The sequence below is a fragment of the Pelmatolapia mariae genome, linkage group LG18 (genome assembly GCF_036321145.2).
Source record: "Pelmatolapia mariae isolate MD_Pm_ZW linkage group LG18, Pm_UMD_F_2, whole genome shotgun sequence".
NCBI lineage: Eukaryota > Metazoa > Chordata > Actinopteri > Cichliformes > Cichlidae > Pelmatolapia > Pelmatolapia mariae.
This window is the reverse complement of record NC_086243.1, coordinates 13039392-13060590: the sequence shown is the minus strand read 5'-3', so window position 1 is coordinate 13060590 and position 21199 is coordinate 13039392. Positions and strand designations below refer to the sequence as shown.

The 21199-nt window shown below is 41.0% G+C and overlaps 2 protein-coding genes across 4 annotated transcripts; both read left to right on the top strand.

Annotated features, from left to right (window-relative positions):
* The first annotated feature begins 1169 nt into the window (after positions 1 to 1169).
* LOC134617051 (phospholipid hydroperoxide glutathione peroxidase-like) lies at positions 1170 to 4663 on the top strand. The gene is made up of 7 exons (XM_063462213.1): positions 1170 to 1294; positions 2047 to 2141; positions 2235 to 2379; positions 2659 to 2810; positions 3543 to 3567; positions 3719 to 3778; positions 4149 to 4663. The coding sequence occupies exons 1-7, from the start codon at positions 1229 to 1231 to the stop codon at positions 4179 to 4181; spliced, it is 576 nt and encodes a 191-aa protein (XP_063318283.1). The 5' UTR covers positions 1170 to 1228; the 3' UTR covers positions 4182 to 4663.
* A 1094-nt stretch (positions 4664 to 5757) lies between these two features.
* LOC134617050 (phosphatidylinositol 4-phosphate 5-kinase type-1 gamma-like) lies at positions 5758 to 20674 on the top strand. Of its 3 annotated transcripts, none has more exons than XM_063462210.1 (18): positions 5758 to 6083; positions 9849 to 9877; positions 10020 to 10109; positions 10252 to 10382; positions 10470 to 10587; positions 12227 to 12379; positions 12866 to 13165; positions 13411 to 13619; positions 13692 to 13775; positions 14158 to 14206; positions 14371 to 14455; positions 14552 to 14722; positions 15606 to 15762; positions 15862 to 15930; positions 16022 to 16580; positions 17186 to 17260; positions 19011 to 19097; positions 19203 to 20674. In XM_063462210.1, the coding sequence occupies exons 1-18, from the start codon at positions 5990 to 5992 to the stop codon at positions 19203 to 19205; spliced, it is 2463 nt and encodes an 820-aa protein (XP_063318280.1). In that variant the 5' UTR covers positions 5758 to 5989; the 3' UTR covers positions 19206 to 20674. The 3 variants fall into 3 exon arrangements, with proteins under 3 accessions (XP_063318280.1, XP_063318282.1, XP_063318281.1); XM_063462211.1 differs by having other exon boundaries at positions 5759 to 6083; positions 19014 to 19097; XM_063462212.1 differs by lacking the exon at positions 17186 to 17260 and having other exon boundaries at positions 19014 to 19097.
* The last annotated feature ends 525 nt before the right edge of the window (positions 20675 to 21199 follow it).

The following is a 21199-nucleotide window of genomic DNA, read 5'->3' as shown; positions in this document are numbered from 1 at the left end:
CAAGCATATTTAGACACAAACTTAAATGAGGTATTCCCTGAGTTGTCCTACTGCAAGTTGTTACCCAGTGAGTGAGTAAGCACAAATCTCAGCCTTTAACACTGCTGTAGGAAGGAACAAAGTCTGTCCTTGTTTTGAGCACTGAATCAGTTTTGTAGCACATTCTCTTTGTGGGTGTTTGCTACAACTTGAATCTAAGGCTCTCTCTCGCAGAAACTGATTGAGAATGTCGAGCTTTAGGTGGTCACTAATGGTCCTTACTGTAAGAGTAAATAGGCCACATATACACATAATCACACACTCACTTTTTGGTTGATGACGATGTCGTATCATCATCTATCTTTGTGAACATGAGAACTCAAGAATAAGGCAATTTTGATGCCATCAGTGCAGAGTTTGAATCTTAGTGACTGTGACCTCATGGTCAAGATAGAGATCATATTTTCTGAAATAGTATCAAATGGAAACTATAATCAAAATGTCAAAGTCAAGGTCAGAGGTCAATTTCTCTGAAACTCTGAAAATGAATGTGGTAACTCAAGAAAGAAGTCACCCGTGGTGACAAATTAATATCATAGGTGTATCCACAAAAAGGCTGAGGGGGGAGCACTGGCAGTTGCCAGTATTTCTTTTAGAAACAAACTCCAGTAGAGGAAAACTGGGGATGATGCAATTTCAATTAATTTTTTCAAGGGAATACTAAAATGACAATCTTAAGATGAAAATGTTCAATTTAATTTTATTTATATAGCGCCAAATCACAACAGCAGTCGACTCTACACACTTTATATGGTAAGGTAAAGACCCTACATTAATACAGAAATGTAAAACTGAAACTTTTGGTTTAATTTACAAAAGGACGAAAAAAAGAAGAAGAAAAAGGGTGAGGAAATTTATGTGTATTATTGTAAATATCAGGTCCATTAGAATAATGTTGCCCTGTAAGGCTTAATTAACGTTGATTAATTTTAAAAAGTCTAATTTACAAGCCATAATGTCTGCTTAATACGCTGTAATGGGATGCAATGGGGTGCAATGCACTCAAGTTATTTCAGCGAGAAGGAAGCTGCTGCAGTCGCTTGTTAGGGCTGTGTATTTGCATGATTTTACGCAGAATATTCTGTGCTTACAAAATCACAGCAGATCCCATGTAGCACCAACCCCTTTGCTAGGCTCTTTGTGGGCGGAGCTAGAGAGCCGAAAAGGTCATGTGATCAGTGTGTCCGCCATGTGGCTGTGGAGATCCTCTGCAGTCTTGAGTGTGGTAGGGAGCAGAGGAGTAGTGAGAAGTATGGTAAGTAGACATAGCACAGATAAAACCTGTCCTGTGCTTTATATTGTCAGGAGTCTAAAAAACGCGAATATGTCTTCTTATATCCGCTGTAAAACATTTAGTGCAGCTATTTTTAGACCGCAGTGCAACAGATAAATGGATCCGATGTTCGTGTTGCTGTAGCTGCTAACGGTAGCTTAAACCCGTTTATAGCGGACCACGGCCGCTATTTAACGGTTCAGCCTCAGTCGCTACACACAGCGGACTCGGTTCGAGCTCAAAATAGACGTATTTTGTGATGCTACAGTGCTTCGGTTGTCTGTATGAAGATTAAAAACACCGCTAAAGTTGCTAGTCATCCCCGGTGACAAGAGAGCTAGGTGATGTAAGCTAACGTCAGAGAGAGTCCGTGTTTTTGTGTAATCATTTTATTTCCTCATTTAGAGCGATTAAAGCTGCTATTGGGAGTTAAAATGAAGGCTGACTGGAGAAATTTGTTTTAATCATCTTCCCACCCCTCACCCCCTTCTCTGCTTATTAGAGGCAGGCTTGTGTAAAGGTACGAAATGTTGGCTTTACAGATTAAACTTGTTATGTGTAGAAACTCATGGGCGGAGACGTGAATGGTGACACAGATGGGCCAAAGTGCACCTATCATTGAGAGCACTGACTAACTTGGTTTCTCTTAGGCCCTATAATAAACCTATCCTCCGCTGTTACTTAACCACACAGACTCACTCATGTACGATTTTCTTTTCTTCACCTCTGTGCAGTGTGCTCAGGTGGGAGATTGGCGCAGTGCCAAGTCCATCTATGAGTTTTCTGCCAAGGACATAGACGGGAATGAGGTGTCTCTGGAGGAATACAGGTAAAAGTAATATTAACACAATCAACCACTTGGCACCAGTAGTTAATGCTTGAAATTAGCATTTTAACCTCACTTTGCGCTCTGTTTTGCCAGAGGGTATGTGTGCATAATCGTAAACGTAGCCTCTAAATGAGGAAAGACCAGGGTAAACTACACTCAGCTAGCGGAAATGCACGACTCCCATGCTGAGAAAGGTTTACGGATCCTGGGATTCCCATGCAACCAGTTTGGAGGCCAGGTAAGGTGGATAAACTCCAGCCTTCTTTATTTTGTGCTTTCTCAAACAAAATTATTTATGTTGCCATAAATGCAACACGAGTCAATTTCACTGTTCTGTGTGAATAAAGTGGGCTGGCAGAGAGGAGACTGTACTAATTGATTTGCACTCTGTACCAAACATGCGTGCTGGACTGTTGCATACTTCGGATCTATTTTCCAATTGGTTATATTTATATCTGTGCATGCTAACATTTTCTAGCTTAATTTAGTAGTTGTTTGTTGTTTTTGTGGCATTCAGGAACCAGGGACAGAAGCAGAGATTAAAGAGTTTGCCAGCGGTTACAATGCCAAGTTTGATCTCTTCAGTAAGATTGAGGTGAATGGAGACAACGCTCACCCTCTGTGGAAGTGGATGAAGGCTCAGCCCAAAGGCAAGGGAACCCTGGGAAAGTAAGTTATTCTATGTTTCTGTTTTCTTGGCAATATATCTGTCTTTTAAAAGTGTAAAGTGACAATGTTAATGTCGTATCATTCATGTCCTCCTGCAACAAAACCTTCCTGTGTCACCCGTAATCTCATAAGTGAAGCCTGTGACTGAAATCCTGGTCATGGATAAATACAAATTCTGTGTTTCTACACAGTTTCAAGTGTAGTAGCTTAAAATTGTAGCCATGGAACGGACTGAGTTTAAAGTATTTTGTAACTATTATAATGTTCCACGCGGTGTTGAAACAGCAGGCAGGCATGACATCATTTTACCCTGAAATGGGAGCTCTTACTTAATCCCGCCGCCTTCATCCTCCCTGCTTCTTGTCTTTTTCTGCTGAGTTTGTAGAAAGAAGTTTACATGATTTCATTTCTTGCACTGTCTACACTTTGCTGCGTTGTAGATGAACTCAACAAGGAATGTCAAAACCATCAGTTTTTTGGGTTTTTTTTTTGACTGAGTTTTGTACATTTTCCTATATAGGAATCTAATGTTCATTCATATACAGGGATTTGCATAATTATTGATATTTCTTTGTTTTAACTGAGAGTAGGATAAAAGGTGGTGTAGCCAAAAAGCTACAGCAAAATCTGCACATCAGTGTAAACCAGCAGAATTCCAGTTTGAAAGAAACAACAGACTTTTCATGTTTGCGGTGTGGTTTTCATTTGTACTTGTTTTTTCTTTTTCAACAGCAACATCAAATGGAACTTCACAAAGGTAACTAAGCTAATACAGTCAGCACTCTTACTGCGATGCTCTTCAGTACTTAATGCTGTTTTGGTTTTTTGGTTGTTGTTTTTTTTGTTGTTTTTAACTACAACTGCTTTTGAAAATTAATGCTTTTCATTGCTCTCTTATTTCTCACCAGTTTCTTATAAATCGAGAAGGACAAGTGGTGAAGAGATATGGCCCAACAGATGATCCCATTGTAAGCCACAACTACACTTTTCCCCAGTATATACTTGTGCATTCTCTAGAATACAGCACCTTTTGAAGGATGTGGGGTATAAGATGCTTTCAACCTCTGTGTGCATATTCTAGTAATTTCTGTTAATATATGGGCAAGAGGCTCTGTGCACAGTTTCTATGCTGATGTTAATGACAGAGGACGACTGAAACTCTTCAGATTTTGAGACAGCAGGTTGTTTGTGATTTTTGCACAGTGTGTCTCATCACTCAGCATCCCAGCTCTGTAACCATCTGGTCTGCCCAGTACACTTATCTGTGTGTTATATGTAGTATTTGCTGCTATTCTTCAACTCTGCCATAGTAACATTTGCACTTGTTTCTCTGTGCAGGTGGTGGAGAAGGACTTGCCCACGTACCTGTAATAATACAGTCTCATCTCCCATGTGTTTATTTCACCTCTGACCTCTCTTATGGACTCAGGGTTGTGTCTGTGTGCCTGGACCAGTGACGGCCTGCCTGTAAACCCAGCACTGGGTGGGGCATGGCCTGATGATCCCTTGCGTGCAACTTATCTCCAGAGCCCACTCGCACTAAACCTCGTATGACCATAAGAGAGAACATCCACTGGTTAACCAAAGTAGAAGCACTTCACAGCTTACTTCATACTCCAAACAGCCATTGCTTTTTTAGTCCAATACAAATACCCTCTGTTCTGAATGTTACTTTGACAAGTTTGTTCATGTGTCATTGTCAGTTTTATGTGAAAACACAGAAGGCAATAAATTGAATAGATTTCTGCATAGCTACTGATATTGTTTGCACTTAAAACGACAAAGGGCCCAATGTTGTACCTGATCATGGCTTATATAATGAAATTAGAAAATAAATGTAGTTGTGAATATTGTGTTGATGTGTTGTTTATGCACCTGCACAACAGAAGTCAATGATGGTAATTCTAAATTGCTAGAAGTGTGTCTGATTATTTCTGATGTATACAGTATGTAAAAGCTTTGAACCACACAGCATTTTTTTAACACTTACATTTTTCCAAATAGTTCTCAAGGCTTTCTGAAGGCCTTGGGTTTTTTTCTTTTTGTTTGTGTTTTTTTTGTTCTGTCATTTTCAGTCCAGTCCTTGACCATTTGCTTGTTTGTTAAGCAACTTAACACTGATCTATGAATTATTTAAGTATGATTCATGAACCTGTGTCTGCACATAACAGAAAACTAAGCAAAGACCCAGTTTTAAATTATTTTTTTTTTTGATTGAATCCATGCAAAATCCCAGAGCTTGAAATACATAAAATGGTTTTTTGTTTTTCACCAGTGAGGTCATTCCTAAAAATCAAACAGGTTTACCGGCATGGTGTTCAGTGTAAGAAATTTGTGGAAACTGGTCAAGTGGAAGCCAAAAGAAGTGGCAGGCCTTAAAAGTGATCTACAGCAGATGAACAGTATAATACTGTTAGGGCCACTTTAAGAAAAAAACTTAAAAAAAAAACCCCCACCCAACTTGTATGTCCTTAAAATACTTGTAAAAACGACTTTTTTATTTTGGAGGCCTTTTTTTTTTTCATTTATACCTAAAAATAGTTTTTGTTTTGTTTTGTTTTCTTAGAAGAGATAATGATAGAAATAAATAGGTTGTGTTATTGTGGATATTTTGTTGGCCACTGGTGTCTTGTAACACAACATACATCCTCTTTATTGCATGAGTGTAACCACTGGCATCCTTGCATCATACCAGCATTTTAATATGCACCAATACATCCAACTCTTTATAGTTCGTGTGTTTTTTTTTCCCCTTGTGACCAAATGCAGCTTTCTGCGCCATTGTTTCAACGTTCTTATATTTACAGAAGCTTCTTACTTACTCTCGAAGTTTGAAGCAGCACCTTCCTCCTTACACGTACAGGCCTATCGTTTCCCTCCAGTGTATCCCGGCCTGCTGTTACTTTGCTGAGAGCTGCGGGCTCACGCTGTAGTGGCACGCGCCCTACCCGGTGCGTGATAATGACGATGACGCAGAACAGCGGCAGAGATGATCGGCACCGCTGGCACTGAGCGTGTCCGCGCCGCTACACTTCCACAGCGATAAAACCTGCATCCGTGGAGTTATGTGGTGGGCATTTATAGCAATAAACATCGGACCGGGGTTCTGCATCCAGCAACATCTGGTTCCCGCTGAGGAAGGACACGGCTGCGCATCGTGATCAGGAACCGTCCGGGAGATGGAAGCGGGGACTGCGGGAACCGGGGATGACGGCAGCCCGAGCGAGGCAGCGGCCGCTGGCCCATCTATGCAGCTTGAATTCGGGGACCCTGGTTCGTATGTTTTAGTGAAATTGTCAAACTGCCATCATTTTTGGGGGCGGTTTTATTAATAGCCTCCGCCTATGAAAGCTGATCTAACCCGGGAAGTTGGGCATAGCTGGGCAGCATCCTACCTTGCAAACAGTGCGTGGACACAGCTAGGCACAGACGAGAAAATCACACCAAAACAGATCCACAGAGTAGTAGCCCAGGGTAATCCCACTAAAGTGTGGGACTAAACAATAAATTGCTGGGTTGAATAACTCAAGATTGAAGTCACTGTGTTTTTTAAATGCCACTGACTCACCGCAGGCTGGCACCAGCACAAGGTGCACATTAGGGATGTGTCCACACATTCCCACAAGACCAAATAAAGCTGAGCTGAGATGAAAGTTAATTTTCCCAAATGAGTACGTGGAAGTGTTTACTTGGATGGCAAACACAGGACAGCAGTCATTTGTATGTGCATCATCATTAACAGGCTGACAAACACACCGTGAGCTGTTGAGCATCCATTGGTAAACGTTGTGTGCTCTCTCTGTCTCTCTCAGGTGTCATTTTATTCTCCTCCGCTTCTCTCCTTCCTCATAATTCTTGCCATCTGTCTGGTCCTCTTCCGAGCTAAATCTGGAGAGTGCCTCATGTAATCTCTTGTGGAATTAAAACATAAATCACACAGTAATCTCTTAAATGCGTATCATTTTCAGGCATTGCTGTGGACACCACTGCTTCACATACCACAGAGCATGCCATGGCATTTTAATTTTGTTATTTAATTTTGCAGCAAATTTCCTTTCTGTGCATGCTCAGGCGTTAGCGGTTCACAAAATATATCTGTATGCAAAGAGCATCAAAATCTACCCCCATGTCTAGTGTCACATTAATGTCACAGCAACAGGCCACCATTCCCCCCCCCCCCAGCTGATAAGGGAAAGCTATAATCCTCTTTCCACAGGCCTTAAGGCATATTTCTCTCAACACTGACACAAAATATGTCATAACAAGAATACCTCAGTGAGCTCTCAGTTACTGCACATGTCCTTTAAACTCTTTTATTACACATTCAAAGTAAATTCATCTTACAGGTGGCCTGTCACCCACATACTAATCTCAGATGACACAGTGGGGTTTGTCCTGTTTATTGCTTGCAGCTCAGTGACACGTTATTCTAGCCTGACCCTAATCCCACAGAGACTCTTTGTGTGCACGTCCACCCCAGGATACTCCTTCTCATTGTTTTGCCTGAGAGGCTTTGTTGCAGTACTAATCTGCAGTTTACAGGTGCATACATCCTGACAAAAGGCAGAACTTTTTGCCCCATTGCCACTCAAAACAGCCCACTTAAACTACCGTCAAAGAAATCATTTAAGCATCCACTTATTTTTTTTGTGCAATCGTGCACATCATGTGTTAAAATACTGTATTTTTGTGTGTATGTGCAAAAGAATTATTGAGCATTTTCGATTTTACCTATGGTGATGTCAGGTTGTAATCAGCCAGTTTGTCTAACACATATTGGATTGATTGTAATGACCAATAATTGTTTCCGCAGGATGAACACCTTTGGTGATCCCCTGACATTCTCACTGACACTACACAGTTCACCTTTTAGGCTTTGAATTTAGTGCCTGACCAATATATTTGCAGGGCGATGGACCAGCCGATATGATCTATTCTTCAATATTTTGATCCTGGTATTTATTATATCAGAAAAATACAAATTTTAAAAGTGTAACGGTCGTGGTAGTGTCCTCCAATCTCTTTGGCTGTTGCTGTGGGTTTATGGCAGGCTTTAGTTTCTCTTAAAAAATGTCTTCTATAATAAATACCAACAGAACAGTTTGTACTCCACTTTTTTCTCTCTTGTCTCCCTGACACACAAAATCTTGCACTCTAAAAACAATCCCACCACAAACACTGCAAGGTAGGAACCAAAATTACTTTGCAACAGGTACCATGAAAAATAATAATGCTACATAAACGTTGTTGAGATACATAGTAATTAATAAACTTAATAATGAAAAACCATAAAATTGTATTATAAAACCTGATGTGCATTATAAATCAACAGCATAAGTTACACAAATGACATGTGACCAAAAATAAATGCTAGTGGAGTAACTATGGTTACAAAAGTAAAGAAGAGAGGGAAGAAACACCGCTCATCCGTGTTATGAGTGGTTATGTTGCATAGTTTGTCCACCAGAGGGCACTTTGCACTTTGATGTTGGTACCTGAGCTGAGCATAAACAAGTAATACACTAACAAGATTATTTTTACACTGTGTTGTCATATCATCTTAACAAGAACTCATAAGTAACTGCACATAATAAATGTTAGAGAGATCTATTTATGTTTCATGTGTTGGAAAGAAGAAAATAATTGCTGATATATTGGATTTCTAAACTGCCAAATATTGGTGTCAGTTTTAAAAATCTTTCTCCAGCTCTAGTCCTAACAATTGCCATTAAAAGATGAACTCCATTAACTGTTTGCATCCTGTAACTGTAACCTAGGAATATTTGTACTCATGAGCAAACACCTGCAAAACTAATGACACTCCTGTGGATCTCAGCTGTGCATTGTTTAGAGCTACTCAGCAAACGCTCCACTGAGATAGTGAACAGCTGCTATAGTAAAGCAAAGAGTCAGTAAGAGGAGAATACACTTGTATTAATGGCCTTGGAGGACTGTGTGCTACCTTAATGTTGTTAAATCAACAGTAGTGTTACTTTAAGTTTATGACACTTGAGATCATACTTGCATTTTGAAGAGTCGTCATCAAATTATGTGATCACCAAACTGCTCTGTTATGATTAACTGACAGCAACATCTGCTACAGTGTCTGCTGTGCACTTTAACATGGCTTTCTCATGCATTATCTCAGCAATGTTTTGTTAACCTTGACTCTCATACAACATGAAAGTTACCATGAAGCTGCTTCCTGCTTTCTCATCCTATTAAATACATACAAACACAGCCTAGTTGCGGCCTTCCTGCCGCTTGGAAAGATTTTTTCCTAATCCTTGCGTGTGATTGGTCAGTGATGTGATCTGGACACCTCGGCCAATGGCAGCACTCAGATTAAGAAGGAAGTCAATCCAATAGAGTTTTTACCTTCTCTCTACAAATCTCACTGATCCAGGAATAGAAAACACAGACGGTACGCTGCAGCAGCCTGACTGTTGGATGTCAGTTTGATTTAGACAGTTTCACTGCATCCAGTATCTTGTTTTTCTTTCTGGATTATCAAACAATTTTTAACTTGTAGAGACTAAACTCTTCTGCGGTGAGTTTAAACACCAATTTATTTGGCAAGATTAATAAATGCTGCAGAAGTAGCGTTTGAACATTTCCATTTTTAAATGAACTAAAATGAAATGACCCTGAGCCAAGGAATGTGTAACTGAATGCTAATCACAATGCTGCTAGACTGACTTTTTCAAGCTCTGCAGATAAAGTTTTTCAAGTTAAAACCTACAAAATAAAGAAAGTTTGAGCTGACGTTGCATACTGTCATGTAGTGCTCATAATCTATGTTGCTACTCTGAACTAGGATCCTGAGCATCCACAGAATGAGTCTGGCTGTTTCTTTTACTTTGGGATATTTGACTTGTGCTTTCAGTCTAATTTGGGGCTAATTATTTAGTTTGATATTAAAGCTAGAGGTGCACACTAACTCATGCTGAGTAATGTACAGATATGGGCACTGAGTGAGTGAAGTGTGAAGAGTTTAAAGCTAAACATTTTTCTCCTTCTTTTTGCCTCTGTCCACAGATTCAAGCAAGAAGGCTCAAATAACAGAGGTGCCATTGTTGCTTCACATTCTACACCGCTCACCTGTCTCTGTGTCTTGCATCTGCTCGATCTGTTCTCTCATCTATTTGTTGCTTGAATAGTTCATTTCATTGTAACTTTCAAGGGAATAATACACATTATCTGTGACAGATGCCGTCCCCATTCGGATCAAGCCAAGGGCATGAGAAGAAGATTGGCCACAGGAGGGTCGATGCCTCTGGAGAGACGACTTACAAGAAGGTTTTTCTTTTATTGTTTTCTTTTTTCTTTTTTTGCCTGTTTGCCTCTTAATACTGTTTGCAGGTTTTCGTGGCATCACGATTTCAACTGTTTGCCACCCACACCTTGGTCTGTTGCTCTTTTCTTTGTTGTCCGCCTCCAGACAACCTCCTCTGCTTTGAAAGGTGCCATCCAGTTGGGTATCGGATATACTGTTGGCAACCTCAGCTCCAAGCCCGAGAGAGATGTGCTCATGCAGGACTTCTATGTGGTTGAAAGCATCTTCTTCCCCAGGTACATTCATATCAGTAGATGTGCATACAATTTCCATGAGACATTGCTTCTTATCCTCTTTCTGTTGTCGCACTTTACTCCATACAGCGAAGGCAGTAACCTCACACCAGCCCACCACTATCCAGACTTCAGGTTTAAAACCTACGCCCCTGTGGCCTTCCGCTACTTCAGAGAGCTTTTTGGGATCCGACCGGATGATTACCTGGTGAGATACTTATTTTCTCTGATGACTCACAATGCACTCAGTGTATTTAAGTATCATCTAAATTACAGTGTAACTAAACTGTTATTCCTTTACATTTGGGATGAGCAGTGAAGATTTTGCATAAACTAAAGATAGCATAGCGTAGCTTAGCCATCAGTCTCAATTCATCAGCTAATAATCCTTCTACACATCCTAGTGGAAAATCTCATATAAAGCACATTATTTAAGTTGCATTAGCCTGCCTACAATTGTCACTGTCTCTGCAAGCCACTTTGTAACCCACCTCCAAAGTCATCCTGACTGAAATGTGTGACTTGATTCCAAGTATTTCATTGTAATTTAACTGTTCTCTCTCAAACTATATAATCCTGCCCAAGACCTCCTATTTGTCAACATTTAGCTAGAATTGTATTTGCATAGGAGGAACAATGTGAGAAAAGCAGTATGTCAATATCATTTCCACCAGTTATTAGACATGACGCAATATTTTTAACTCAGATGATCATGTGACATGGCAAGGCGCCCATCATGTGTCCATCCACAATTTAAATATCAGTCCTCATCCTAGAGTATTAGTCAGAATATATTCAAACTTAGACATAATGACCTTTACCCGCGTTGTGCTCAAGGTCAAAGTAATAGTTGCTGTGCTGTGAGCACCTTTACATTTTTACAAGAATTACTCCTCCTCCTAAACTCAAATCATACCCAAGGTCAAGGTCAAGATCAAGGTCACAGTTCTCAGTTGCACAATAATTTACACACTGTGCATGTCAGTGTAAACACACATGCATACGCACATGAGGTGACAGAGCGTGTTCTCAGCAGCACATTTAAGCTCACATTCTACCTGTGCCAGAGGGAGATTAGCTGACTAAAGCCTTCCTTTTAAAATTCCAAGTAGTGGCAGCAGACGGTCAGAGCGGTTTGTTTTTGTGTCTGCATGTGTTTGTGCTGCCAGTGGAGGGGTGGAGTAATGAGATAATTGCATTTTGTCAGCTAAGCCATAGAAAATTGCCTTCCTATGTGAGGCAAATTAGCTACAATCAAAGGATACGCGCTTACCTCTCAGCTCATTTCTCCAGCCTCCAACCAGAGAATTACCTCAAATACCTCAGATGTCAGATATAGTGAGAAGTTTGCTGATGCTACTGGAATGCCTCCATTAGGCTAAAGCCTAACGAGCTTTGGTGAAACATCATCCCTGCTTTCTACACACTTTCATAAGATAAATGAATGCAACAGTAAAGATAGTAAGTTCATTTGAGTGACTAATACAGCATTAATTTGTAGTAATCTCAACAGTCTACACACACATAGTTTCTTTTTTGTGCCGATGAGTAATGTCGAGTGAGTGGGTAGATGCATTAGTCCTTTGGTTGGATGGTGGAAAGCACTCAAACATGAGCAAAGCTATGCAGCCACCCAACAATAATGAATATTGTATGAACTTCTGACTATCTAATTATTCAGTCAAAACAGGTGACACAAGCATGATATGAAATTAATGAATTAGTTTGCTTTTGTAGCATTTGCATGTTAAAAACATATTTCCAGAGATCGTAGAGTCAGACTGTTTGAATTGAGGAAATGCACCAGGTTAAATTGTACTCTGTTTCTTATCTGTGCTTCTGTCTAGTATTCTCTGTGTAATGAGCCACTGATTGAGCTGTCAAATCCAGGAGCTAGTGGCTCAATTTTCTACGTGACCCGTGATGATGAGTTTATCATCAAAACTGTGCTGCACAAAGAGGCTGAGTTTCTGCAGAAATTGCTCCCTGGATACTACATGGTAAGTATCTCATCCATTAGAATCATTTCAACCAAATCCTCTAAACACAGACAATAAGTTTGGGAAAGTAAGTCAAATGAATGATTTCTATAAGTGTGAGAATATGTTAGGAGTTGGAGAATGAAATCTTGCTTTGGGTTTGAACTGCACATGCCACAGAGCAGACCAGCAACAGAAACTTCGAGTCACCTTTATCCTCTTAATCCAAACCTCCGCAGTTGGCCCAGGTTAGCGGTGATGTCAGTAGGTGGTGGTGTTGTGATAGGTGAGAGCATGGAGTTAGGCTGGGTACTCCTTAATTGGTGAAGCATGGACACGGTGGAGAAACACAAGCATGAGCTGAGGCCTGGTGTTCAGTCACGCTGTCTCGCATGTGCATGGTACTGAAATGGGGTGAAATCCACAGATTGCAACCAAAATTAACCACTAATGTGCCACATTTTCTTCCCTGCGCCTCTCTCTCTCCCTCTATAAATCCCTCTCCAGAACTTGAACCAGAACCCCCGGACTTTACTGCCAAAGTTTTTTGGCCTCTACTGTGTCCAGTGTGGAGGAAAGAACATCAGAGTGGTTGTGATGAACAATATTCTACCACGCTCCGTGCGCATGCACCTCAAGTTTGACTTAAAGGGCTCAACATACAAGCGGCGAGCATCCAAGAAGGAAAGAGAGAAGTCCAAACCCACTTTTAAAGACCTGGACTTCCTGAGTGATATTCCTGAAGGCCTCACACTGGACCAGGACACATACGGCGCTCTGGTCAAAACACTGCAAAGAGACTGCCTGGTAAGAGGGCAAATAGAAAGGAGCTGGATAAACTGGTCTTTGTAAAAGTAGATTAACACTGTGCATCTAGCAGCCAAGCCAACCACACATCTTCTTGGTAGTTCATGAAAGAATTTGAGGAAAGCAGAAAAAAAGCTTAAATGTCACCTACTGCTAGGCTCTAACATTAATTCCATACTCAAATATTCATAGTTTTCCTCAAAGATTTCATAAATATTTATTGCATTTTATGTGTTTTACATCAGGTTCTGGAGAGTTTTAAGATTATGGACTACAGTTTGCTGCTTGGGGTCCACAACAAGACCCAAGCAGAGAGAGAACGTCAGTCTCAGGGCTCACCTGTCAGAGGAGGGGATGAAAAGAGGCCCGCAGGGCAGAGATCCTTGTATTCCAGTGCCATGGAGTCAATACAGGGAGGCTCCACATGCAGGGACACTCTGGAGCAAGATGACACGTAAGATGGTGCTCCAAAAAGCCTCTCCTCACCTCAAATATACACACAGGGTAACTTTTCTGCTCTCTTTAGTATGGGTGGGATTCCAGCTATGGGTGCTAAAGGGGAGCGCCTCCTGCTGTTCATTGGAATCATCGACATTCTGCAGTCCTACAGGTAGGCGATCAGTGTGTGCTACATGTGAGACAGTGTGCCACTGAAGAAAACACAACAACTAAGACATAGGTGGGTGCAGAGGTAGCACAGTTCTGGGAAGATTATTAAGAAAAAATGCACTGTTAATACTCAAACCCTTAGTGTTTTACTGGGAACTACTTATCTCATCAAGCATGTCATATTTTTAATAGCTGCAAAGTCATTTAATAATAATATGTAGGTGGAAGGAATGAGGATCTACATAAAGGTTGATTTCTGTTTTTTTTTTGTTTTGTTTTTTTGGGATGATTGCTTTATGTCGGCAATATTAGCCACTGATTTAGCAGTAAACTGCTAGATATGTGCGGCACCTAATAAATAATTGAATTTTTCCATCTGGCAGGCTGATCAAGAAACTGGAGCATTCCTGGAAGTCCCTCATCCATGATGGAGTGAGTATCTTTTATGTAACTGTTATGTAATAGTTTGAATCCAAGCCCAACAGACCAGTCTAAACCATATCTTGTTTTTTCTTTTACGGCATATATTAAGGATAGAAAATGTTTATATATTTTATCTTCACTCTTTCTTTATTGGGACCTGTATTCTCCCACAGGACACCGTGTCGGTTCACAGACCGAGCTTCTATGCTGAGAGGTTCTACAAGTTCTGTAGCACAGTTGTCTTCAAGAAGAGCTGCTGTGAGTTCATGCATGTGCATAGGCCGCAGTTTGTAGTGTTTCCTGTGGTCCTAATAAAGGGAACGAGTCCAAGTAATCCATATGCTGAATTTACAGCACTGCGATCGTCTCCATCCAAGAGAGGACGAGGGGTTCTAATGTCCAAGTCCAGTGCAGGAGCGAGCTCGACGGGGCAGCGTCCTTCACTGACTGATGACAGGCCAGAAAACTTGGACAACTTGGAGAACTTAAGAGGAGCTCGCAGTTTCCCCATGCTGGAAGACAATGGTATGACCTTTTCTAAGCTTTAATGAAAAAAAAATGACTTGATAAGAACAGAGAAATATTTCCCACAGGATGCACAAAGGTTTTCTTTAAGGGTTTTCTTTCTTTCTGGCAGAAGGGAGTTTTTCCTTCCCATTGTCGCTAAACCGCTTGCTCATTAGGGGCTTTACCTTTACCTTACAATCTAAAGCACCTTGAGCCAACTACTGTTGTGATTTGTGTGTTAGGAAGTTCCTTAAAAAAGCTTACGTCTCCTTTGTTGTTGTTTTTTTACACCAAGTTAAAAGCTAATACAGCAACGCGATTGCCCAGTTGCAATGGTGATTTCACAGCGCAGCTTTCTAACCTTGACACTGACGTCCTCTATTGTCTCCAGCTGAGTGCTCCTTTTCCCTTTAAGTAAAATAAATCAAACATTATTGTTTATTATTAACGTGCAGTGATGAAGCAGCAGCATAGCAGCATCAGAAACAAAGTATAAGTAAAAGTAACAAATCAATGCTAGATGACACAGGAAGGGCATAATGTGAGGTGTGCACAACAATACCAGAAATAATATTACTTCAGTAAAAAAGGGAACATATGTAAACTTTCTAAGACCTGTAAGAGCAAGAATTTTAGAAGACAATTAAATTTGAATTTTGTACAGGTAACTGAGTTTAAGGACCACTGCAAGCATATGACAGAGTTCAGATATCAGAGGTTCAGAGAGGAGTGCAGTGCAGTGTCGTACACTCAGATGGATCTTTGTTCTGTGGTACAGCCTCCTGAGATGCACCTTCAATGTTAGTGTGCTCTCTGTTTCTTAAAGAATTTATGTCCTGCTCATTTTTTCATCTCCCTCCCGCACACAGCTCATGATCTCTTACCTAACTATGCCCCTCAGGGAAGGAACCGCCCTGCACCCCTCCTTCATTTGAAGATGCCACCACTACATCTATCGCTACCACTCTGTCATCAAACAACTCCCTACCCACCACCCCATTCGATACACCTGAGCACCCTCGCTACAGGAGGCAAATGCTTTCTCCAAACATTTCCAGGTGAGAATATCTGATGAATATAAAATGTTATATCTAATCTGCTCTTATGATATTGTTCTTCCACAGTCATGCTTGCTCTGTGCTTCTGTCTGCTTTCAGGTCACAGAAAGAGGTAGTTGAGGTTCACGGTGAACGCCAGGACACCATAACAGTGGAGGTGGAGCTCAGGTAGATGCATATGCAGTGTGAAAATCCCAGGATGGTTTCCATTTATTCATATGCGGTATTCTAACATTGTTCTATGTCTTGGTTAATGCAGTAAAATCCCAAAGAGCACGGAGCTCACACAGATGACAGAAATCCCCACATCCAGCCATCCAGCAGCTGATCCTCTGCTTCCTGTCACTGCATCATCTATGTCATCCACTCCTCCTTCTGTTAACCCCTGCTCTCAGTATTCATCATCCAGCCTTCCTCCTTCCTTTGTGTCCTCCTCCTCCTCCACCACCTCTCAGTGCAGCGGGCATTCATCCTCCACACTTACTTCATCAATCCGTCCGTCCACCAAACCACTCACATCTCCTGCTTCTGCTCAGTCTTTAAGCCTTTCTTCTCCAGTCTGTCATTCTGCTGCACGATCCGCAGGTCCAAACAGCTCCACCCTTCCTCCCGCATCAGCATTCACCCCCATCTGTCCGGCATCCTCTCACTCCTACTCCCACAACTCCTCTCACCACCTGCCATCGACGCCCCCCTCCTCTGTCCCTCAAAGCCCCCAGGTGTGTCAGCAGTCACCACGTACAATGCGCAATCAGCTGTCTGTCTCCAGCAGCCACAACTCACTGGATGGGGAGGTGCAGGTTTCCGACATATACTTTGTAAGTTCCCCCATTTTCGCGCTCCAATTCTTTTGGTTCTTTTTTTGCAGAAAATATTCCACACTAGATACTAACCAGTTTAAAGGAGGTAAAACAAACCACAGTGATCATACAGCTCATTTATGAGAAAATCCATTTTCAGGGAGTTAAGATGATTTTATCTGATGTTTGTCTTTGATCTGCTGGGTCTTTTGCAGTGGCCCAGTCAGGACAGCGTGGTAGAGTTGTGATGGTGAGGGGGGGAGAGGGGGCTCTGTCTGTTTGCACGCACTATAGGAAATGCTCTTGCTTTTCAAAATGCTTTATTTCAACTGAAGCATGAGGCTGCCAGGAGCCACCGTCCATGCTTTTTGATTGTTGCCTTTTCTGCACAGCATGACTCTTAGCTGCTGATCTGCAGTCATTCCTCCTCTCAGCTTCACTCACAGCTCTCCACAGCTCCATCCTTTGTGGGATTTTGTTTGTTTTTGCTGCATTTTTCCATTCATTCTACATTTTTTATGTTTCTCTTATAACTCCTTCTATATTCTCATGCATCTTATTTTTCCATATAATTTTATGTTCAGATCATTTCATTTTCATGTGTGTGTGTGTCCATTCATCAGTATGCAGATGGCAGATATTGGGTGTACTCTCCAGTTCTTGGCCGTCGTAAGCTAAACTCTAGTTCAAGTTACAATGTAAGTCACCATCAAAGTAGTTAGCTGTGCATTAGTCCAGGAGATGTTTGTACACACTAGACTACACTGGTAGTGACTGTTCCATTAGGCCTGTTGCACACATAGCTACTTAATGATCTTTGAAGGTAAAATAAAGCACAGTCTGTTTCCTATGATTTATTTCATGCGGATGTCACAAGAAAGGGCGCTGCATATAAAACTGCATGTCATGTAGCTTGTTGGCAGTAAAGATTAGTTGGAATCTGTAGGTTGCTGGACCTCTAAATAAGCGTAGTACAATAGGTAAGGATAAATGTGTGTTTGGTTGATGATTTGATTGTTGTAACAATGCTTTTTGGCTATAAATCTTATTCCATTGGAAAGTCAGTTTTTCCCCTTAAAATGTCCCACCTTTGTAGGGCAAATGCATGCATATGGTTCCTAAATGCTGACAGGGTGAGAATCTATATTGCCGTTGTAACAATGAAACATTGGACAACGAAACTGAGGTCTCTAGAAGAAGAATAAAAAAATAATAATAATAATAACTGGTGTTGATGTAAATACCAATGTTATTGTGTTGTAACAATGTAAACATTGTACATCAAAATGGTATTGGATCTGATTGTCTAAAATCTAGCAGCAGCATGGTGATGGCTGAGGGATCAAAGCTGTTCCTTTGTCTGTTTTTGTCAGTATGGATCTGAAACATCTGCCTGAAGGGAGATGTTTCAGATCCATAAATGACCAAGGTGAGATGGGTCTTAAAGGATTTTATTAATGTTCTTGGGACAGTGGGAGCTGTGCAGATATCGGCTGTATCCTTCAATTTAGAGATTGCACTTGGGTTCACTCCAAATAATAATGCAGCTTAGTTTTGTGGAACATAAAATCAAGTATCCCTTACAGACCAGTCAAATGTGGCATGCTTGGGGCAGACGCCAACTGACCGTTGTAACAGGGTCCATGCTCACAGGTGCTGCTAATCAGGCACAAATCAGCCAATTGAATGTCAGCACCTGGGGTACCAGAGGCTCAAAACAAGAGTCAACAGCAGAATAAGCTGTTTGGCATTAGCAGAGAAGATTTGGCAAGTTTTTCATGGCCTCAACCCACAAATGCATTTTCCTTACAAGTGTGGCAGCAGAAACAGGATTACCAACAATAAATCCTTGGCAAGAAGCATTTCTTTGTTACAACAAAGAAATAATCAACCAAACACAAATGTCCTTACTTTTTGTGCTACATTTAATTGACTGTAACTTGTACTTGCTTTGTGCTTTTAGTGATGTTCAAGCTTCTTTGAACCTCTTTGAATGTAATCATCCTTTCTAAGGCAGTAAATGACCATGACGCTAACATTTTAAGTTTCCATATTACATTAATTATTTGTGACTTTAAAAAAGCAGCAACGAAATAATTTACAAGCAACAAAGAGGGGAAGTAACATCTACTTCACACAGACATAGTTTCCCTTTTGAAATTATAGAGAAACTGCTGGAAGTTGGAGAAGTCGCCCTTAAAGCTGATCTGCATGATGTGGACAGAGTGGCTATGGCTTGATCTGATGACGAGGCTTTTATTTCAGATTTTGATTTTAATGTTTATAAGTCACCTTCAGAAGCCACAACATGCAAAATTGCACATTGCAGCTTTAAACAGTTCCGGGAATAGGGATTGTCTCTGCAGAGCTCTGTTTCCCAAATCAGTTTTAAGTCCTCTGCTCTTCTTCCTTCTTGCGCTGCCCTCTGCCGGCTATGTTTGGTAACAGCAGACTCAGGAGGATCGGAGCTGGGTGTACTCTCCTCTGCACTGCAGCTCAGAGTCCAGACGGGGCTCAGATGGGGAGAGTGAGCCAGTAGGTGTACGGTTCATTCATGAGTCAAAGTTAAATCACAGAACAGACACGAGTGGACGCATTTGCTTTGCCAGCCTCTCTAATGTTAATCTTCTCTTTCTCCAGTAACTCACAGAGGAGCCAGCATCGATGGGTGCAGCCAGAGGTCATCCGTGAGATTTTAATGATGAAGCCACCAGGACGCTACGAAGAGTTAACGCTAATTGGCCAAACTGCATGTGAGAGCTTGCTTTGCCAACAAAAACCAAAGGAGTGAACTTTTTTTGAAGTATTTACGCTGAGCCGAAGAAACAATCAAATATCTTACAGTATTATAGTCAACATTTTAAAGCATCAGCTCCAGGACAATCTTACTGATATCAAGTGAAGGTATCACGCTGGCACTGTGAATGCTTTCAGTGTTATAAAAACGGGGCTCTCTGTGCAACAAACACAACATGATAAATTCTAGAGTTGATCCCAAAGTTTCCAGAGATACCAAACCTCCACGTGTTTATTTTCTGCCTCTTATCCAGAATCAGGTTGCCGGCTGGAGGCAGACGAAGCAACATAGTCCAGATATCACTCTCTCCAGCTCTGGGTATGCAATATGGACATACTGTGCGTGGTACTTCTTTTTGTTTTTGACTCTACCCGACTTTACTACTTCATGCTTTATTTGTGTGTCCTTTTTTTCTTTTTCACTAGAGGCATGTCAAAGCTGTGTGTAACTTTATTCCTAGCACTTTATCGGTGTACCAGTGGCTAAGGTCTTTTTATTATAATTATGTGTGTTTTATTATCTTGTCGTCAGCTGTTGGTCGAAAACACACTCAAACACAGTTGATGTTGTGGGTGTCGTGCGTGCACAGTGTTCTCTCTCTTCCAGTCCACTCGACAAACTCTGATCTCACAATGAAAGCTTTTGTTTAAATTGCCTTACTGATTTTAACTAAGGTGTAATCGTAACCATTGTTTATTCATATTTTCTGATAATATGTAACAATTGAAAAAACACAGAAACTCTTAAATCCATATGCGACTGTGAGAAACTGCGTTTTATAGCAGTTTAAACAAGAAATCGGCCAAGCACTTACTGGTTTTCCATATTCAAAGAGGTCAAAAGGGAGAAAAAGGTCTTTTGTAAATTGCTGATAATCTGTGTGTGCTGTTTCACATACATCTACGTCTGTGCCCTTATGTCTCTGTCTGTGCATGTGTTTGCATGCGTATAACGTGTGACTGGGAAACGAATATTTTTGGTTTGTCAAAAAGTTGCTATCGCTGTTCAAGGCCATGAAAGTCCGAAGCAGCTGCACGCATGCTGGCTACGCAAGAAGAGTCGAATCGCCACCCCTGATTAATCAAGATTTACCAAATTAAACAAAGTACGATCTGAAGCATCCAAGAAAAGGCAAGCAGTACTATCCTTCTTCCACACATGGTGATGCTTGCTGAAGCAAGTTTGACCCCATGACTGTGTCCATAAGCACCACTGCACCATATCACTGTATTATTTGAAGTTAACCTGCCTCGTTGTAGGCAACGGTGTTTGTAGCTGATCACTGTGTAAAATATAATTAAATTATATTGTGTAATTTGTTGTTGTTGTTGTTGTTTTTTAAATCACCCTCACAAACAAGTTGTCCGCTAGATGGCACCAGAGTGTCTCAGAAAAGGAATTCTCAGTGCCTGAAACGTCGCACAGTGTTTCTCACCCCTTTTAGTTGAACCGTAGAATTAAATTGCATAAAGACATATACCAGAATATCAGCTGCTTATAGGTCATTTTATTGTGTTTCTAATGGATGATAAAAGGGGGGCTTGTATTTAAAGCCACACATCCCACTCCTCCACATCACACTGACATTTCAAGGCACGCAAACATAATGATATGACATCTCGACGGCTTTTCTGGAGATTGTATTTATGTATTTATTTTCATAAATCAGCAGAGGACTTACTGCTATAAATGCGACGCCATTCGAAAGAGATAAGGCTTCAACCAAAACAGCTCACCAGAAATTTTAGCTGATAGTCTGCATAAAGTGATGCTGGTCATAGTGGTTTCTATTATAATGTGTTGGTAAATGAACAGAGAACAGAGGTAAAGACAGAGTGAC